Source organism: Chelonia mydas, chromosome 18 (genome assembly GCF_015237465.2).
Source record: "Chelonia mydas isolate rCheMyd1 chromosome 18, rCheMyd1.pri.v2, whole genome shotgun sequence".
Taxonomy (NCBI): Eukaryota; Metazoa; Chordata; order Testudines; family Cheloniidae; genus Chelonia; species Chelonia mydas.
In genome coordinates this window covers 16181198-16200078 of record NC_051258.2, presented here as the reverse complement: position 1 = coordinate 16200078, position 18881 = coordinate 16181198, and the positions used below count along the sequence as shown (strand labels likewise).

The 18881-nt window shown below is 49.3% G+C and overlaps 1 protein-coding gene across 1 annotated transcript in view; it reads right to left on the bottom strand.

Moving 5' to 3' along the window:
• The window catches only part of TMEM88B (transmembrane protein 88B), a 44093-nt gene extending 30656 nt beyond the window's left edge, over nt 1-13437 (bottom strand). The window contains exon 1 of the mRNA XM_037881464.2: nt 12196-13437. Within this exon, the coding sequence (XP_037737392.1) occupies nt 12196-12465 (270 nt within the window). The 5' untranslated portion in view covers nt 12466-13437. The remainder of the gene's footprint in view (nt 1-12195) is intronic.
• Between the last annotated feature and the right edge of the window lie 5444 nt (nt 13438-18881).

Genomic DNA, 18881 nt, shown 5'->3' with positions numbered 1-18881 from the left:
AGAGACAAGCTTTCAAGCTTACACAGAGCTCTTCTTCAGGTCTGGAGGTAAGATCTTACCTCACCCGCCTTGTCTCTCTAATATCCTGGCACCAACACGGCTACAGCAACACTGCAAACAATCTATTGACTGGAGTGGTCCAGGGTATGTGGGAGCAGAATCTGAGTCACACTTCCCCCCTGTCTGGCCTGCGGGGAAGTCATTCTCCTGACACATCCAGCCATGTGGCCTTCCAGTGGGATGATGCGAAGGAAGCCAATTGGCTGGGAACAAGGGAGCCTATCGTCTCAGAGGGGGGGAAGCCCTCGTTTGAACACAAATAGCCTCTGCCCTAAGCAAATGGGGTAAGATAAGAACAATTGGTGCACGGACTTTTTGTTCTCTGAGTTCACAGCACTACCACAAAGGGGTCCTGGTCCAAGACGGTGGCCCCGGGTTCTACTGTAATTATTAATATGAAAAAAGCCAGTGGTGAATGGGCTGGAGCGTGACATCTGGGAACGCTTTTTCCCACAAGGAATTCCCTAAGACAAACATGCCAAGGCACTTTGCAGGCAAAGCGAGGAGCTTTCAGTATCGGCTGGCAAGTGGAGCGGACCCGACGGCACCAGCTGGGAGATGGATCGTCCCCGCAGCTAAGGTGAAAAAATGCCTTCTCCAAATTGTTTCCATTTTTAAACAATAACGATTGAGAGTGGAAAGAAGAACCTGTGGGTAATGACTAGGCATCAAAGGATCAGGTGGGAAGTAGGTCAGGCCTAGAGGGAACCATCAACTGGAAGCTCACCAATGCGATTGGACATGTAACGGGAGGTTTAATGGGCTGTCAGTGCAAGGGTCCTGCGCCGCGAGGCAGGATCTCAGCTCAGGCGACGGGGAACTGGCTGATGCAGTAAACACGCTGCAAATCACTCCATCCACCTCTCGCTCCACCTCTCCTGACCAGAACCAAATCCCCGAGCTAGCAGTCATGGGGCTTCATTAGCCCAGCAAAATGCTAGAGTCGATGCAAGACGCTGTCAAGACGCAGCGTGGGAGACTGTACTGGTATTTGGAAAGTATGACATGTAATTAGGGGCTGTAACTGACTAGGAAGCTCACACCTGATTTGGATTGCTCATGGTAAACAGAGCCTGGGAGCATCCGCAGCACCTGCATTAGGAAAATGTCAGCACAAAGGAATGTCTGCCAATGAAACCTCCTGAGGAGGCAGGGAGAGATCCCCATCCAGGCTATCTCCACAGAGAATCTCCTGTCTGGGTCTGAGATGTCAATAGACTCCTCCGTGTAGGACCCACGCCACCTGCAAGAAGTCACGGGTACCTGGCATGCCTGATGTGCCAGGGCTTTGAAGAGGCAAGTGTGACGTTCTCTGATTAAAATATGACCATACAGATCATTGCTGCAACCGCTGTTATGTATTTGCAGCAAATCTTGTACAAAGGTTGTCAAGTGAGGTGTCTATGAAAAGGTTAGCGTTTGCTGGTTATGACTGTGCTATCTGCATGCATGAATCACTTTTGTATTTGAAGTTATAAGTATTGGCTCTAGACTTGGATTTCAAATGTTTGCTCCTGGGATACAGCCCACAAGGTAGCTAGGCTGCACATCTTGGAGGGACTATTCAAATGGAATGGCCCATCGAGAGAACATTTAACTGACAATGGACCATGGGAAACACCCCTCTACACTTAGTGGAATTTCCTGCTGTGACAAGCCGAAATGCGTGGACATGGGACTTGCCCATGGGACTCCAGACTCCATCTTGTTGCTGTAATTTTCCACAGTAAGAACAACAGGGGAAAAGATAAAAGGCCCTGGAAACTCCTCCATTTTGCCTCTATCCTGCTCCAGCCTCTATTCTTCCCAACCCTCTGGTCTATGAACTTATACTAATGGGAGCATTCTAACCAATCGACTGAGGACCATCCAATGATTTGGAAGCAACCAGAGACTTATCAAACCAGCAGTTTATTCCATCACTGCTACAAGCCTGAACCAAGAACTTTGCAATTATTATATGTATTTGATTCCTTTGACCAATTTTAACTCTCACCTTTCTTTCTTTTTTTTTATGAATAAATCTTTAGATTTTAGATACTAAAGGATTGGCAACAGTGTGATTTTTGGGTAAGATCTAAGCTATATATTGACCTGGGTGTGTGGCTGGTCCTTTGGGATCAGAAGAACTCTTTATTTGTTGAGACTGGTTGTAAAGAACCACTAAACTTTAAATCCGGTGTTTTTGGTGATAATACAAGGACTGGTATGCCCAAGGTGTAACCATGCCTCAGTGAGTCACAACTCAGGATGCCAAATTCAGGACCAACTGTTGAGAAATAGGGCAGATACACCCCCAAGACTGGTGGCTAATCCCCCTTAGGCTATACCAGACCAGCAACAAAAGTAAACTCCTGTTTCACCACACTGGCTAACAAGAAGTCATAAAAGCAGTTTCCTTGGGCATTCCTGCACTGGCAGCGGGATGGACTGGCTCACCAAAGAGATCCTGCCCATCTCTGGACTCTGAGTTTATGAACCTCTCAGCCGTCACGCTACGTGTCAGACAATAGCAGAGAGTCATCTATTTCAAGAGGGCCCTGGGGCACAAGGGAAGGCCAGGGACACTGAAGGTCCGGAGTGGCGAGAGAGCCATGGGAGTATGGGAGGATTGTGCGGAGTTAGGGAAAAGAGGGACGATGCACGTACAGACTCTGACAGTTATTACTGCAGAAGTTTCTGAGACATATTGAATGCTGATGTGAGGAGCTGCAACTCCATTCCCTTCAGTGGAGCTGCAAATGCTCATACCAGTGGAGCATTTTCAGTGGAGATCAATAACGTTCCCGTGCTGCTTTATCCATAAAGCATCCTGTCCCAGCTACCAGGAGCTCTTCAGTTTGCTAAAGTGGGCTGCAAACCTCAGGAGAACAGGCTTGCTGGTGAGATTGCCAGCTCTTCTGCTTTGAGTCCTGTACTGATATTTGGAAAGCATGACAGGGAATAAGTTTTCTCACGGAAGCCAGTCTCTTCCAGATTTATTTGGATCTGGGCAGCACCAGGGCATTAAGAAGTGAAAGAGGAGAAACCTTTTCAGATCCTCCAGAACTGCACTGGTTTGATTCTAGGAAGGGACAATTGTTCAGGACAGGGCAGAGTTTTTATCTGCTCCAAACCCACTGGCCCATCTCTAATGGGGATCAACATCTAGGCAAATGAGATTCTCTCCCTTTAAAAAGTCACCAAAGGAAATTAAGGTAAGGGGAATAAAGATAAACTTCCATATCTCTGCAGGGAAATCAATGTCGCGAGCCAGACGCCTCCGTGTTTACAAGGCAAATGCACACTGCACCAAAGAAAATATGATGCACCCGGCTGCAATCGCTGTTCTGCAGAGACTCATTCTGACAAAGCCTGGGTGATTTGTTCATTTCGTTACTAGGTAGCGCTCCCCTTGGATGCCCAGTTTAGCAATTTACCTCCTCTAAGGAGCTACTGAGTGGCAGAAGGAAAATAATTCCAACAATCCCAGGCAGGGAGTGGTAGGAAATCAATTCGTACCTCATGTCTCCAGTGACAGAGGCTTTGGGGAAAGCTACAGAAGGCTGGGTTTGGCCATTCAGCCGGTTTGGGGCCAGAGTGTGGTAGCTCTGTGCATAGCCAGTAATGCCTTGCTCCACAGGTCTTCCCGATGGAGACTCGCAGCGCCAGGACTGTTCGGTGAGAGGCAGGGTACTGCAGCCCAGCCCTTGGGGGGTGTATTTTTTATACAATGGAGCAGCCGTGAAGGCTAATGAATCTGAGACTGCTCACTAGAGATGTCAAGAAACCTACAGCTGGATTGCCTCCCCCTCTTCCCCTTCACACACACTCAGGAATACCATAGATCCCTTAGGGGCAGCTTGTCTCCTGCAGGAGGAAGCGTTCTAGCAGGAGGGGTAAGGAGACAGGTGAGAGATTGGGGAGCTGCTGGACAATTCAATGGCACATCTGGCTCTGTGCCAGAGCTGGCTATTAGGTTTATGTCTGTTAGCAGTGATTACCACGACAAAGGCCTCTCTCTTCATGAGCTAGCAAGATCTACGGATGCGCTGGGTAATAACAGCAGCTCGCCGCTTTGTCATAACATTCCAGGGCTGTAAACGTGACGAGCTAAAACGCCCGGAACCGTGCATATGTCAGCTACTGAAAGAGCAAAACCATCTCAGGGAAAGCGCGAGGCAGGGGGAGCTGGCCACTTTCAGTCCTTGGTGCACTAGCTGCATACTACACCACGAGGCTTTATCGCCCCTCGGGCACGGTGATAAATGCCTGCAGTCAACAGTATGCTCTCTGCGTGTCGGAGCGTCTCGAAGAGAGACGAATGAATGCACTAAGGCTCTGTGTGACGAACTAGCTGCTTCACGGAACGTACGTCTGCTCTGGCTGGATGTCTGCATGGCATTCACTGAACACGGCCAAACGCATCCTGTCGCAGCATACCCTGGGACTTGGGGAAACCCTGGGCTGGTGTATTCAGGGGCTGGACTTCCACTGTTTCAATGCCCACAGGAGATCCTCTTGGGGCATTAAGGACAGCATGTGGTTTGGGGCATATACTGTTATTACAACAGCACCTGGAAGCTCCAACCAAGATCAGGGCCCTAAGTGTTGGACACACACCTAGTAAGAGGCAGTCCCTGCCCCAAAGAGCTTGTCTGAATAGACAAGGAGGGGAGACAGGAAGTACTATTATCTTTGCTTTACAGGTGTGCTCTGTGGATTGAGTGACTGGCCTGGGGTCACACAGGGAGCCTGTAGCAGAGTCCCACCCCAGTGCCCAAACCACAAAGTCCACCTTTCTTGCTTTGCTAAGCACCAGCAACGGCCCACCCCCACCCTCCAGGAGGTCAAGGGCATTATACAGACCTTAGCTAAGCTTCACAGCATGCCAGTGAGGTACGTGAGTAAATAGGGAAAATAAGGTAGGCTGGAATTATGTGACTTGCCCAAGATCACAAGTGGCAGAGCTGAGAAGAGAACCAGGAGTTCTGATTCCCACGCCCATACACTAAGGAGGGAAGGCTGGCTGACTGGCTACATGACATCCTACATTTAGCATTGTAATGTGCAAAACCCTGAGGCTTTGTCTAGACTCAGGGAAAAGGCATTATTTACGATCCTGTTCACTAACTCCTCCTAAACCAGACTTTGCACCTAGCGCAGACACAGTTTAACGCCTTTTACCCTATGGTAGCTGGCCAGGGTCAGGGGTCCGCAATGTGTCCGTACACAGGGTGGTAAAAATTTTGAGGTCTATGATAATTTTTCACAAAATTGAATGACTGAATGACATGACCACCCCCACATGTCCGTCCCTAAGTACAGTAATTTTGTCAAGTGTCCGTCGCTCAACATGGTGGTGTCGACCCCTAGCCAGGGTTGACCCTGGGGGGGTGGCAGAAATCTGTTAGATCAGTGGTTTTCAAACTTTTTTCATTTGAAAACCCCTAAAAAATTTCAAATGGAGATGCGGACGCCATTGGAAATCTTCAGACATAGTCTGTGGATACCCAGGGGTCCACGGACCACAGGTTGAGTGTCCCTGTGTTAGCTGTATTTACAACCAAAGCTTTAGATCCTTTAGCCACATTAGTTTCCACTGGCGGTGAGTGTCTCTTTGCTGAACAAAAGCATTGATTCGTGCGGGTGGGAGGGGTTATTATTTCAGCGATAGATTCTCAACCAACCAGTGGCCGTTTGTTTACTGAAATGGGTGTTACTGATCAACGCCTCCCGTTAAGAACAGTGGTGGCTTCCCCGGGGCTGAAGGAAGACAAGACCCTTAGCTTCTGTGCTTTCAGGTCCTGTCAGTCTGCATCGGGGTCCTGAACCTTTGTGTTCAGAGCAACGGATTGAGAGTATTTTGTGTTGGATTAAGATTCACTTACTCAGTAGTAACAGATCTCTATTAAGGCAATATTCTCAGCACGTAGTGATCAATTACTTGCAAGTGGGAAGCTCATAAGGTTGATCCTGTCACAGTCACCTCCAGCACCGGACAGTACAGCTTCGACCTCCCTTTGTTACACAAACTTATTGATAACTTTTTGTTATCTTTTTTTATTCCTGTGTATTGGCCTCTCATTTCCATGTTAACTCTCCCCCTGTCAGTACAGGTTTAGTGCAATTCAAACCGCCTTTCTAGACTTTTAGTTACTTTATCTCTTCTTTTTCTTTCTCTCTCATGATTGCTCTGCAATTTCCTACATCTGTGCAGTTCTACGTACACTCACACTGTTAAATAGCATCAGAACAGACTCTTAACATTCACAGCAGGCTTCTATCAGGGTGAAATATGCCTTCACTCCCAACTCTTTGCCGTGGGCAAAGTAATAGGAAGGTGCAAAGCAAAGGTCCAGAGCCTGGAAAGAAGCACATCACCTTGTGTCCTCTTGCCCTCTGTATGCTAAGGGCCAAATGTGTGTAGCAGAGGCACAAGCTCAATGGTCAGAGCGGAGAGAAGCGGGCAGGTAACTCCCCTCTCACTAACCTTGGTGTAAATCAGGAGTAACGCTGTTCATTTCAATGGAGTTATGCTGGTGCAAACTGGAGGCTAACCAGATGCAGACTTTTCGGGCAGAGAGCCGCAGGGATTTAACTCGATGCCATATTTTAATTAAGGGCAAGTTTAATCTTTTGAAGGTGATTTATTTCCATGTTGAGATTGCCTGAATTTTGCCAGCACTAACTCCATCCAGCCCTCACCTCTGGCTAGCAGATGTTCCTGACCATACTAGGAATTTCGTAGAGGTGCTTCTGAGGATAATAGGTGATGAGGTAAACTCCCAGGCTCAGTGTTTCTGAAGGTAAATCTTGGGCCAAGTCTCGGCTGTTGTTAATCTGCATTCTCCACTGAGGTCAATAAAACTGTACTGATTTGCACCAGCTATTTGGCCCAGGGGTGTCTTTTTATTTAATAATAAGAGCTTCTAATTCTCTCTTGTTATTTAAGCCCTCCTCTAAAGTCACCCTGCTGCATGGATTGGATCATTTCTCATGCCCTGCTCCCAGGTGCTTTGTGAAACTGGACTAAGATGGGATGCAATGGGAGGCAGCAGATCAAGTAGGAGATGCAGTTTATGTTATTAAAAGGGAAAAAACTTATTTTCAATATTTTTCAGTGCAGTGAGCTGAGTAAATCAGGCTGAGGTGGGTGCTCTTAGCTTAGGATCTGTTGGACAGGGAGCAAATGAGAGGCTGGGACATACTTGAAATTGACAATACTTAAGGGCCCAGTCCTGCAGGGAAAACTCACAGTGAAGTCAATGGGCGTTTTCCCTGAGTAAGCCGTTCAGGATCCGTCCCTAATATTGAGAGAGAGAGAGAAGAAATGAGTTCCTACACAGCTTATTTCTAACAATGACTGATTGGTGATTACATCCCAGGCTTGCAAACACAGTATTCCTGGGTGGTTTCAATGGATTAGTCACGGTAATAAGCACTATATTAGGTCATGCATATGTGCAGAATCGGACCCCCGAGACTGGATCCTAAATTGAGCACATTATACAGACTGATCCAGCTACTAGTCAAATCAATGGAAAGACTTGTCTTTGGGAGCCGGATAAGGCTCTTTATGAATTACAATATATTTAATAATTTAGACCCTAACCCACCTCTATTGAAGTCAAATGAGAGCCTTGCCATTGATTTCAGAGTGTGCTGGGTCAGGGTCATAGAGAGAGAAAACACTGGAGGTTGCAGGTTTCCTCACTGGACGTATCCGGGGACACTGGTCACACAATGACTTCATCTTGTTTGTGTATCTTGAATCGTTATTACAGTTATTGCTATCTTTAAGCATCTGACCAATTGTGGAGTTCAGGCTAGTAGCAAAAACCAGAGCAGCGTTTGGTAGGTTCTGACTTTTTATCAGCTCTTGTGACTTTAATCCCTTCCACACTACAGAGTGACACAGCCTGGCTTCCATTAGCCTTGCAGCATCATTAGATTTTGTCCTCTGATTTGAGGTTTACTTTCGTCTTCAGGCTGGATCAGTATTTGGATGGAAACCTTCTCAGAGGATGGGTGCTGAGCACTGACTGAAGTCCAGCTCCTTTTCAGGTGTTTTAAGATGGGCACCCCAAGAATGGAGATGCCCAGAATCACTAGTGCCTTTTGAAAATGTAAGCCATACACTGCCCTGATCCTGCTTTGAGATTGGCATTTGTGACCCCCTCTGCCCACATGGTACCCCATTCATATCAGGGGAGCTCTGCATAGACTCCAGACCGTGCCCCGCCACTTCTCAAAGCAGGATAGGAGCATTAGCCCCAGATCCTCAAATGTACTTAGGTGCCTAGCTCCCATTGATTTGAACAGGAGTTAGCTCCCTAAATACCTTTGAAGGTTTGGGCGTTAGTCTTTATTTGCCAAGATATTCTTTTGTCTCCTTTCACCCAGACAGGAAAACAAATGTGTGATGGCACAAGGACAGAGAGGTTCATATCATATCCCCACATCGGACAAATGATGCTGGAGCAAAACAGGGAAATACGACGAGAAATGGAAAGCCATAAACATTCTTTAAAAATCCCCCAAAACACTCAGAGCAGAGCATCCAAATGAAACTGACACGCACAGAGACAGAGTACTAAATGGGGACAAAATGAGTTTTTCAACGGGAATAAATAAAAAACTGCAGCCCATGCATCTGGGAAGCCGGCCCAGATCTGCAAGACGGGAGCGTGTGTGTGTGTGTGTGCATCTTTTATTAGATCTTGTTCTTATCATTAGATAGATCACAGAGAATGATACTTGCAGGAAGAGGGCTTAGTTAAAATGAAATTAACAAAACAAATTAAAGTCCATGGGGGGGGAGGCTGCAAATCACAGGGGAGGACTGTGAGCCCTCTGCTATCGCTGCCTCTGTAGTGTAGATGCTGCAGGGGAGTTGCAGAGAAATATTGTGACATTAAAATGCAAACTGCAGTGAGTAACTGAAGCTACACAGAATTCTCTGTCGACCCAGGCAGTGTATTTACTTGATCTGTGTCACAGCTGCTTGTTAATTAAAACAGGAATAAAAAATGACGCCTGACAGACCTACAGCTCCCGAGCATACCGGGGAGTGTCAGAATGAATCCAGAGCACTCCTGCCAGCATACAAGGGGTTAAACCCTTCCTATGTGGAGCAAAGCACAGGTCCCCTATAACTGGCATCTTGCAGAGCCTGATTCTGATCTCACATGGGAGGAACTCCAGTGAAGTCAATGGAGTTACACTGGGGTAAAACTGGTGCAAAAGCTCCTTGAATAACAAGGAGCCAAATCTTGGAGTGCTTTCTCACTCCTTGAGCAAAATTCCCACGGACTTCAAAGGGAATTTTGCCTAAGCAAGCGGAGAGTAGACACTAACTGACGTCTTCAGATTTGGGCCCTCAGAGAAATCAGCAATACTGAAACCTGCCTTTCCTCCAGATCTGCCCAAATACTGCTGACACACATAAAATATACGAGACAGATTGGAAGCTGACCCAATTTCTTCTCACTATATGAAACCCCACACAATTAAAGACAAGACAGACCCGAGCTTTGAACCTGGCTCTGGATTTGCATCGGAAGCTGAACTCCTTCAGAATTTCAGATCTGGAGTTCTGGTCTCCAATGTATTTCACAGAGGGCACATCAATGTAGCCTGCTCTAGGAAGGTGAGTTGGAATTTTCCCATAAAAAACAGGACCAGGCTGGGTAAAAAGAACTTCCGTGCGGAATACGGTTGGTTTGCTGTAGACCCGTGTGTCAAGGTGAGATGAGAAGAGATGGGAAGTGCAGCAGATGTAGCTGTCATGTGCTCAGCAAGAGCTCAACTTGCAACCTGCCAGTGTCCCAGGAGGGAAGAACACTATATGGGGGGGCATGTGTGGTTCACCCACATGAGCCCCCCCAGCACCTGAGGGCCATGGGAGCTGTGCAGGGGTCAGCTCACACCAGGAAGGACAAGCTGAGCCGAGCTGTTCGGGTCACAGGGGCTGGAGACTTCCAGGTTCATTTGGATGTTTGAGGGGGACAAACAGACTTGCCAGGGGATCTCCCCACAAGCTCCAGGGAATCCCCTTAGTATCCTGAAGGCTGCTGGGGGAAGGATCTTGTGAGTGTCAGGACTCGGGGATGCTGTTGTTGGGGCTGGGGGATGAGGGTGTGACACGGGGGATGGCATGCTTGCCGGCTTCTTCTCTGGGTGAACAAAGCTCAGCCCAGCCGCATTCCCATTCCCCAAGCAGGGGCTGAAGTTTGCAAACACATCTGGCCTTGACCCCACAGCTCAGAGACGGGAAGCTTCACACAGCTCTAGGGAAAAGCCCTGTGTCCAGGTCACTGGGGCTATTGCAAACCTCTCCTCAAATGCCACAGAGAGGGGATCTTTCACTTCCCCCTTTTCAGCCCCAAAGGGACCTCCATGTTAACATCTCATCCAAAGGCTAGCACCCGTCTAGTCCTGCACTGAGTGCCAGGGCTGGGTAGGAGCCCAACCTCTGAGGCAGGGGTGAGACCCCCTGCGGCACTGCGGGGGAAGTCCTATCAGCTACTGAGTCCTAATAGGAGAGAGCATCCCAGAGAACTGCTTTAACTCTTTCACTGAGGGCATTTTGCAGATGGCCAGACAAAGGAATCCACAGGACAAGTGCCATGTGTGTGAGCCCAGGACTGCCTCATCATGCAACCTGCACACACGGCCTCTGTTAAATCTGCATGTCAGAGAAGAAATCAGCACTGAAAGAAGCAACGGTTATGTATGCTGAATAAATGGTAAAGAGCGTCATGCATCCCCCTTGGCCTGGCCCTTTTACACCAGTGTGCACCGGGTGTAAAACGCAGCCCTTTAGACAGAGGACCCCTGTGCGCTCGCGCCAATGACAACACAAGGCGAAAAGCCACAGAGGCTCAGGCCTCTACATTCGCACCTTGGCTCTTCGCTGGCTCACTGGGCGACACGTGTAACTTGGGTGCTGCCTGACCTGGAAGGTGGGTGCACGGGATGTCTGTCAGGTGCTTGGCGGAGCCGTAGATCAAAGGACATATGGAATTCTGGTGCACTATGTTTCTCTATCATGCCCTATGAATGGGAGTCACCCCACATGCATCCAGCAGAGGGGACCCCCTCGAATGCACAACAGGCTGCAGGGCAATGTAAACCCCAAAGGTCCACCCGTGTGTCAGCTGTGTGCCCCAAATTGCCATGATCTTCTATGGGAGCTTTGCCCGAGTGGGGAGTGCTTTGCTGTAAAATCTCTTTATGAATCAGTACGGCCAGCTTGTCAGCCCGCTGTCCACGGAACAGAATCCTGCAGCTGGGGACGGACGGGGTAAAGGTGAGATTTCTTTGTCAAGATTCAAGTATTGGTGTAGAGGGAACTTGAAATCTCAAGCCGCAGAGGCTGGATCTAAACTCTCTGCATGCAGGAGAGGGGATGCTTGCTTGCCCCAGCGCACAGGGTTTATCTAATCCCACGCCTCACGCCAGGCTTGGAGGGGCCTGGCCCAACAGTACAACCAGGTTTTTTTTTGCCTAGGAAATATTTTACTAGTGGGGAAAAAAAATCTGTTGTTTCTATCCTAGGAATCGACTTAAAACCAAGCCAGCTCAAGCGAGGACTCTGGGGTGGGACTGGTTATTCTAGAAAGTTGGTCTCCAGCTTTTTTTATTCCTTAGGTTCTTACCAACCCCGTGGCTCCCACCCGTGAATCCCAGCTTAGTGGCCTCTGCTCAGAGGAGAAGGCAAGGAGCACCTGGCAAGGGTTCAAATAAGGACCTGATCCAACACCCAGCGAAGTCAAAGGACAGACTCCCAGAGATTTGGATGGGCTTTGGATCAGGCCCTACAGGGGACCTGTTGCTAAAGGCAGTTCTCCTGGGCGACTTGGAAGCAGTTACAATGGCTAGTGTGCAAAGGTGTCACACCCCAGAGCACATTCTGTCTGTCTGTCCATTTGTCCCTCACCTCCACTGACTCAGACACACACACTCCCTCCCCCTCCTCAACCACGTCTTTGGAAAACTACGCTAAAGCTCAGCAATCCCAACCTGGTTTTTAAAGCCACTGTCCCGCCCTCTTTCCTCAGAGGAGCTCAGTCAAGAATCCCAGGGAAGCCAGGGCCCTGTCCTGGCTCGGGGTGCCAAGGCCCACGCAGGGGCCAGGCCACGCTCACTTACCCGGGAGTGGCACTGGAAGCCGAAGTACACCACCACGATCGTCGGCAGCAGCACGACTGCAAAGATGGTGACCACCAGGAGCAAGTTCACGAGGAAGACCAGAGAGTTCGTGGCGACGATCAGCAGGGTCCAAGCCCAGCAGCAGCAGGTGCTCCGGGGCTCCAAGGGAAGAAGCTGGTCGTCCATGTCGTAAGGAGGGAGGCCGGGGATCATCCGGGACGTGTCGGACAGATTGTCCACTTCAAAGTCCTCGATCTCCTGGTCGGACATTCTCAGAGGAGTTTCTTTACCCCTCCTTCCCTTGTTCTTTTTTCCTGCCTTTGCTGTTGGCCACGAACCCGAGCGTGGAGCTCTGGGGCTTTCCTTTCTCAGCCGGAAGCCAGCAGAGAAGGGCTAGCCAGCCACCAGCAAGGACCCTAGAGATGGAATGGCCCTACTGGGCCACCTGGTGCACCCCAGCCTGGCCAGGGCAGGATCATGCCCTGCAGTATATTCCCCAGCACTGCCTCTCCTCCAGTCTGAGAACAGAGCTGCACCTGCTGGAAGTTTGGTCCGGAACCAGCTACGGGCTATCGCTTTGCTTTTGAATCCACGGTGTTTCCTTATTTTCTCTTGCACGCTCTCTCTGTCTTCGGGGGCTCTTCCTTATGGGGATACGGTCCCAAGGAGTTCCCAAGAGTTTCTGCCCTAGCTTGGATATGCTGCACGGCTCTGGAGATAGCCTAGTAGTCCTGCTGGCTAAGAGTGTCAAGCTCAGGCCCTCTCAGAGACTGTTCCTTGACTTTGAATCATCAAAGTCATTGTGGCCAGTATCCCAGAACCAAGTAATTACCCAACTTTCTTCCAATTGGCGTGCCTGGTTAAAAGAACAAGCGGGAGCAGCTTCTCCCTCGTCCTGTTGGAAACTCTGCCTGCGCTGTGCAGTGCTGAAAGCAAAGAGACACAAGCTGACTGGAGCAGCGTGTGTGGTTTCGGTGCACACAGCTGTCTGCATTCACAGGCACTCAGACAGGAGCAGCGTCTTCCCTTCTGAGCTGGCTCTGGAGCTGTGCAATGCTGCACTGTTCATACTGCTGGCTCTCGAGTGGCTTTATCAGATTTCCTTCCTGTGCTAGCCAATCCTTTGCAGCTTGTTTCTCCACCCCAGCCACTTAGCACGCAGTGCCTGGGTACCACGCTCTCCCCACCTTCCCAGGTTAGGATGGTCTTTTTTGACACTGAAATTGCTCTGTTCTCAACTCTCCGGCCACAATTTCTTTGCAGATAAAAGACTAGGATACTGTAACAGACGATAATCATTGCACTTCCTAGACAGGGATCTCAGCATGCTCTGCAAACGGTAACTCTCTTTTAAGGCAACAAGAACTGCAATGAATGGAGGTCTTTTTGCTTGGCTCATGATCAACCCCATGTAAAGAAATGGAGATTGTCTCTCCTGATGATCTTTAGCACTTATATTGCACTTTACATACATGCTATCAGCACGCCGGGAGCAAGGAAACATCCCCACTGAACAGATGGGGAAACTGAGGCAAACACCAGTTGCATATCTGGCCCAAGGTGAACTGCTAATCAGTGGCATAGCAGGGAGTGGAATTCAGCAGTGCTGGAGTGCAGCTCGATGCTCGTTCCTTTGAACCACTTTGCACTGGACCGAGCAGACAATGCAAAGCTTGTGTGAGATCAACCATTACATACAATGCTTCAAAAATAAATGTGGTTTCTAAGATACAGACTAAAGTTCGTCAGGAAATGATTATTTTTCCTCCAGGAAAAATGTCAAAATTCCTGCGGTGATTTCCAGCCTTTGATATAAACTCAAACATTTTTCAACAAAAACAAACGTTTTGCGTGGAAATTTCCATGCTGGCAAAAAAGCCTTTTTCTGTTGGAAATAAACATTCTGATGACAAATCTTTGACCCGCTCCCACACAGGTGTCTTTGACCCTGAGAACTCTCTTCGTCTTTTCGTTGGTACTCTGAGCCCCTGTGGCATTTCCAGCGGCTATGGTGATGAGTGTCACATATTAGGACTGGATAGAGTAGCCAGAGTTTGCTGGGAGGTGCTGGCCAGAGAGCCTTATCAGCCAGCTGGAAGCCTGAGAAGTGGCTGCAGGACCCTTTGGGGATGGGGACACTGGAAAGCTCAGGGAGGGAATGGGGAATAACAGTTTGATTGGCACAGGGGAGAAAAGGAAAACCAGGCTGTAGCGTGCGTGGGCTCAGAAATGGGTTGTGCCTCACACAGCTAAGCTGTGGGAGCAGAGAAGTGTGTAGCCTTCTGTCTCAACTTCCTAGAGTCCTCGGTCTTTTCGGCACTCACGTGTGTGAACGCAGACGAAGGACATGATATCGGGTTCTCGGAACAAGTGCTGTCTCCCCAGCAGAAGCACCCCTTTGACTTTCCTTGCTCCTCATGCTGAGGACTTGTCTTGGGCATGATTCTTACAGGAAAGCACCTTGCATTCCTGGGAGGCTCCCCTCGAACGGCTCAATGCTTGAAATCCGGGCCAGACGAGGACTGCCCGAGCGTGAGTCGGAGCCACGCTCAGAAGGAGAAGCGCCCTGCCACGGAGCGTTCTGCACACCCAGGCTTCCGCCTGGAGAGTTCCAGGGAGCAGCAGCATACCCAGAGAGCAGCTAAATTGCAACAGCTGGGTTATCCCAACGGCAGGGCTGCTAGAGAGAGGCAGGGTTTGAGCCACCCCAGTGCAAAGTGCCGGCTTTGCATTCTCACCACTTACCTGTGGTACTCTTCGTTACTTGTATTAACGAAAATCAGGGCCCCTCTGTGCTAGGTGCTGTACGTACACATAGTGGGACAGGCCCCGCCCCCAAAGAACTTGCCTCCTAGACAAGTCAGCCAAAGGAAGGATCATTATCCCCCTTTTACAGGTGGGGACGGAGGTGCGGAGAGATTAGTGACTTGCCCAAGGCCACGCAGAGCTAAGCATTGAACTCCCATCTCCTAGTCGAGTGCCTGGATCACAAGGCCATAGATTTCCCCCGTTAAATGTTGCAATTACAGGGCCAAATGTGTGTAACACCCTTCCTGTGCAGCCAGGAAAGGACCTTGGTTATTCCCACTGTGTTTGTACGGCTCCTAACACAACCCTGCCCCGATTCCAACGGGGGCCTTTGGATGTTACCGCGAAAGACCATCTGGCTCCCACTCTGCTGCCATTAAGGCAGGAAACGGGTTATTTTGAAGAGAGGATGATTTTTTCTCACTGCTCATTTCAGTTGTTGGTGCTGAAGACACCGAATGATTCAGAGACCCCCTCACTTCCTGCTATGGATGCGACTGTTAACGGCTAAGTTGACCATAACATATACTGCACCCAGCAGGCCTCCAGCTCATCTGCTTGCAGCAGAAGTCGAATTACAGTCGTGCCCTGGTGACAGCACTTGCCCTCTTGTGGAACTGAGGGTTCCTCTGAGACGTTTTGTGCTGGATACATTTTGGGTGAGAGTATTTTGGAAACTGGGCCCGGGGCCTGATGGGGATCTGACTGTCTGGGCATAGAGCAAACTGACCTAGCTAATGCATCTTCACTAGCCATTTCCAGATTGCACAGATCTGTGCTGCACGACTGAGGCTATTGTCGGGTGAACTCGGCTACTCCGAGCTCCTGGCTCTTTTGGTAGAGAAGGGCCCTGGATGGGAGATCTGGAGCTGGATTCAGGATGTGGGGATGTTCTGAGCCCATGGTAGGGAGCAGATTTCATACCCAACCTTCCAGGGGCTGGTGTAAATGACAGCAAAGGGAAAGGGCGCTAAAATTCCATGATGGCGCCTTTGCGACTCGACAGCAGGTAACCGAGCCAAGCAGCTGCACGTGCCCTGTGAGTGCTCTAAAGGGACGGGCAACTCACTCAGAAACCCTATCAGAGACCGCTGTTTTGCTGCAGAAGGTAGCTTCTTTCCCTGTGCTCGGGGGGACGCTGGGACGCACACATACAAGGAGGCCCACCAAGCCTACTGCGCCTGTTTACAGCAGGTGGGATTTAATTATATCCCTATGGAGTCCTTTTAAAAAAAAAAAAAAAGCTTTAAGGGCTTCTTAGGAAAACGCTGAGCCTGATTCTGCTTTAGTACGTGGGTATAAATCCGGCATAACTCCATTGAGCTGTGAACCTTCTGAGCCATCTCACTTTCTATGGTGACAATATAAATAACTATTTTTGAACACATCCCAGCAATGCCCATGTTGGCGGAGCGGATCACCTGGGTGTGGATCCCTCTGACTGATCCCACGCACCCTGACCAGGGCAGGCTGCTGGTAAATCCATTGGACTTGCTATGCCAGATCATCCCATTGGTCCATCTTACAGTTCATTTTGGAAAGAGCCACGGCAGAGGGTCTCATCAGCTCTCCGTTTTCTGTCTAGAAACCCAGATGTTGGTGAGACTGTTTGTGCTACAGAAAACATCTCTCTCTTTCACAAGCCACTGCCAGCCAGCTCCTTGGGGAGCCACGCTATAGAATCGCTTTTAATGAGCTTGAAGGCAGGGAGAGGTGTGGGAGGAGATATGTCAATATCTAATTACTGTGCAGTGATCTGCATAAGTGCCTGGGAAAGTTACAAAGCTGAGCTAGTCTTCTGCAGTGTCTTCAGTTAATGGCTTTGCTGTGAAGTTAATTGTGCCTGTGGAGGGAAGGATGGTAACACTCACCAGGAGCACAGAGCTGACTTCCCAGCTTCGTCTTCTCTTTGGTGGATGGTGTTCGAGAGGCAGTTCTCTTGTGAGCAGCTGCAGAGGCTATGCTTTGGCAAAGGTGATGCAGGATCAAATGTGGTTATTAGGGCTTCCCAGATAGTCGAACCAGCCACATCCAGACTACAGGGCTCCATCCCCCAATCCCAAAGGAGCAGTGGGGGAAGGCAATTTCAAAGGCTGCAGTAACCTGCTTTCCTCCTGAGAGCAAGAGCTGGGCAGAGGAGCCATTGTACCTTGGCGGGGTAACTGCTGGGGCCGATCCTGAAGAGGTGCTGTTTATGCAACCCCCCTTGCTTAGGGCTGTAGCTAAGGGGCCAGGCTAGTCCTCTCTCCACAGACAATCCCTGATTCTTTCAGTCTCCTCTCGCCTCAGCCCTGCAGGTGACACTGCAGCTAATTCAGCTGTTTTGCTTGTGATTATTTATCTTCGGTGTCAAGTTCTCTTCGGATAAAACAGGTGCAACCGCTCAAGGGATGGATTAAAAGCAGATGCTCAGACTAGCAGCACTGACACCAGCCTGAGACTCGATTCGTTCCAGCCGGAGTCTAATGGCGAATAAGATAAAACATGCATCGCCAGCAGTGGATTAAGCCAGCCCTCCACACATGCCGAACTATCAGTCTGGACAGTGCCCAGCTGTCCGGAGAGGAAAGGGAGAGTGAAAATAAAAGGGAATTAAGAAAGTGTTTATTTGAACAGCAACCGTAACGCAATGCCCCTGCCTGAGGAGAGAATTTTCAGCGGTAGGGCACAAACTGGCGATCCAGATTCAATTCTCTGCTCCACAACTGACTTCCTGGGTGGCCCTTGGGCAAGTCGCTTAGACTCCCTGTGCCTCAGATCCCCCTCTGGACAATGGGGACAACAGCCTTGTCCTGCCTCATCGGGCTCTTGTGAGGATAAATACAGTAAAGACTGTGAGGAGTTCAGATACTACAGAGACCATACAAGGACCTAACACAGATAAACATCAGCTGCTGGGATCAGACTCAGGATCTGTCGGTCTAAAAGCATAAGCCTCTACTTCCTGAGCGAAAAGACCTTCCTCTCTTAGCTCAAGGGCTGTGGTATCTCATCAACTAAACCCAGATCTCCTCAGCTGTAGCCCAGTACCCCATGACAAGAGCAGCTCTGCTTTAACAGCTTAGATTGACTGTTCTGCAAAAAACGCAGATAGATTTTTATAAGTCAATAAATTCTGTAAATGTTAAAGACATAACAATAAAACAAGCAGCTCTGCTCATGTTACTTAGAGCACTTCCTGGCGGGTGCCCAAGCCTGTGAGCCAGGCCTCCTGCGTTCCACTCCTGGCTTTTGTGTCCTTAGTCAAAGCTCCCTAGTGAGTATCATTTATTATTTGTATTGCAGTAGTGCCTAGGAGCACCAGTCATGGACCAGGTCCCCCCTCTACTCGGCTCTGTACAGACACAGGCCAAAACTACTGTCCCCCCAAAGAGCTTATTGTCCCCCTCTACTCGGTGCTGTACAAACACAAAACAAAAAGATGGGCCCTGCCCCAAAGTGCTTAGTTACTCATCTGCAAAATGGATGTGAAGTATTTAGCTGCCTGTAGAGGTACAAGAAGTGTAAAAGTGCAACAGGGAACAATACTGTGCAGCAGAGATGGGCTAGGAGCCCTAAAAGGTCTTTTCCCTTTGTAAAGTCCGCAATGCCTCATGGGGATGATACGAAGCTTAATTCTCTAAGGTGCACCTCTGTGAGATCTGACCAGCTTCTGAGCCTCCTTGACAGAAGTCAGGTGAAGCAAGTTAGAAATCACTGTGTTTGGCTGTGATAGTATGTTGCCAACGCTGAACATGTCGTATTTGCATTTTCACTAACTTGTCATTTTCCTGCTGAGCCCATGTTCTCTTGTGCCATTTCCAGGCTAGCATTCCTCCCTGTGCTGGAGCCAGCGTGCTTTTTATTTCCAGAGACAGAGATCTGCCCCGCGTTGAATG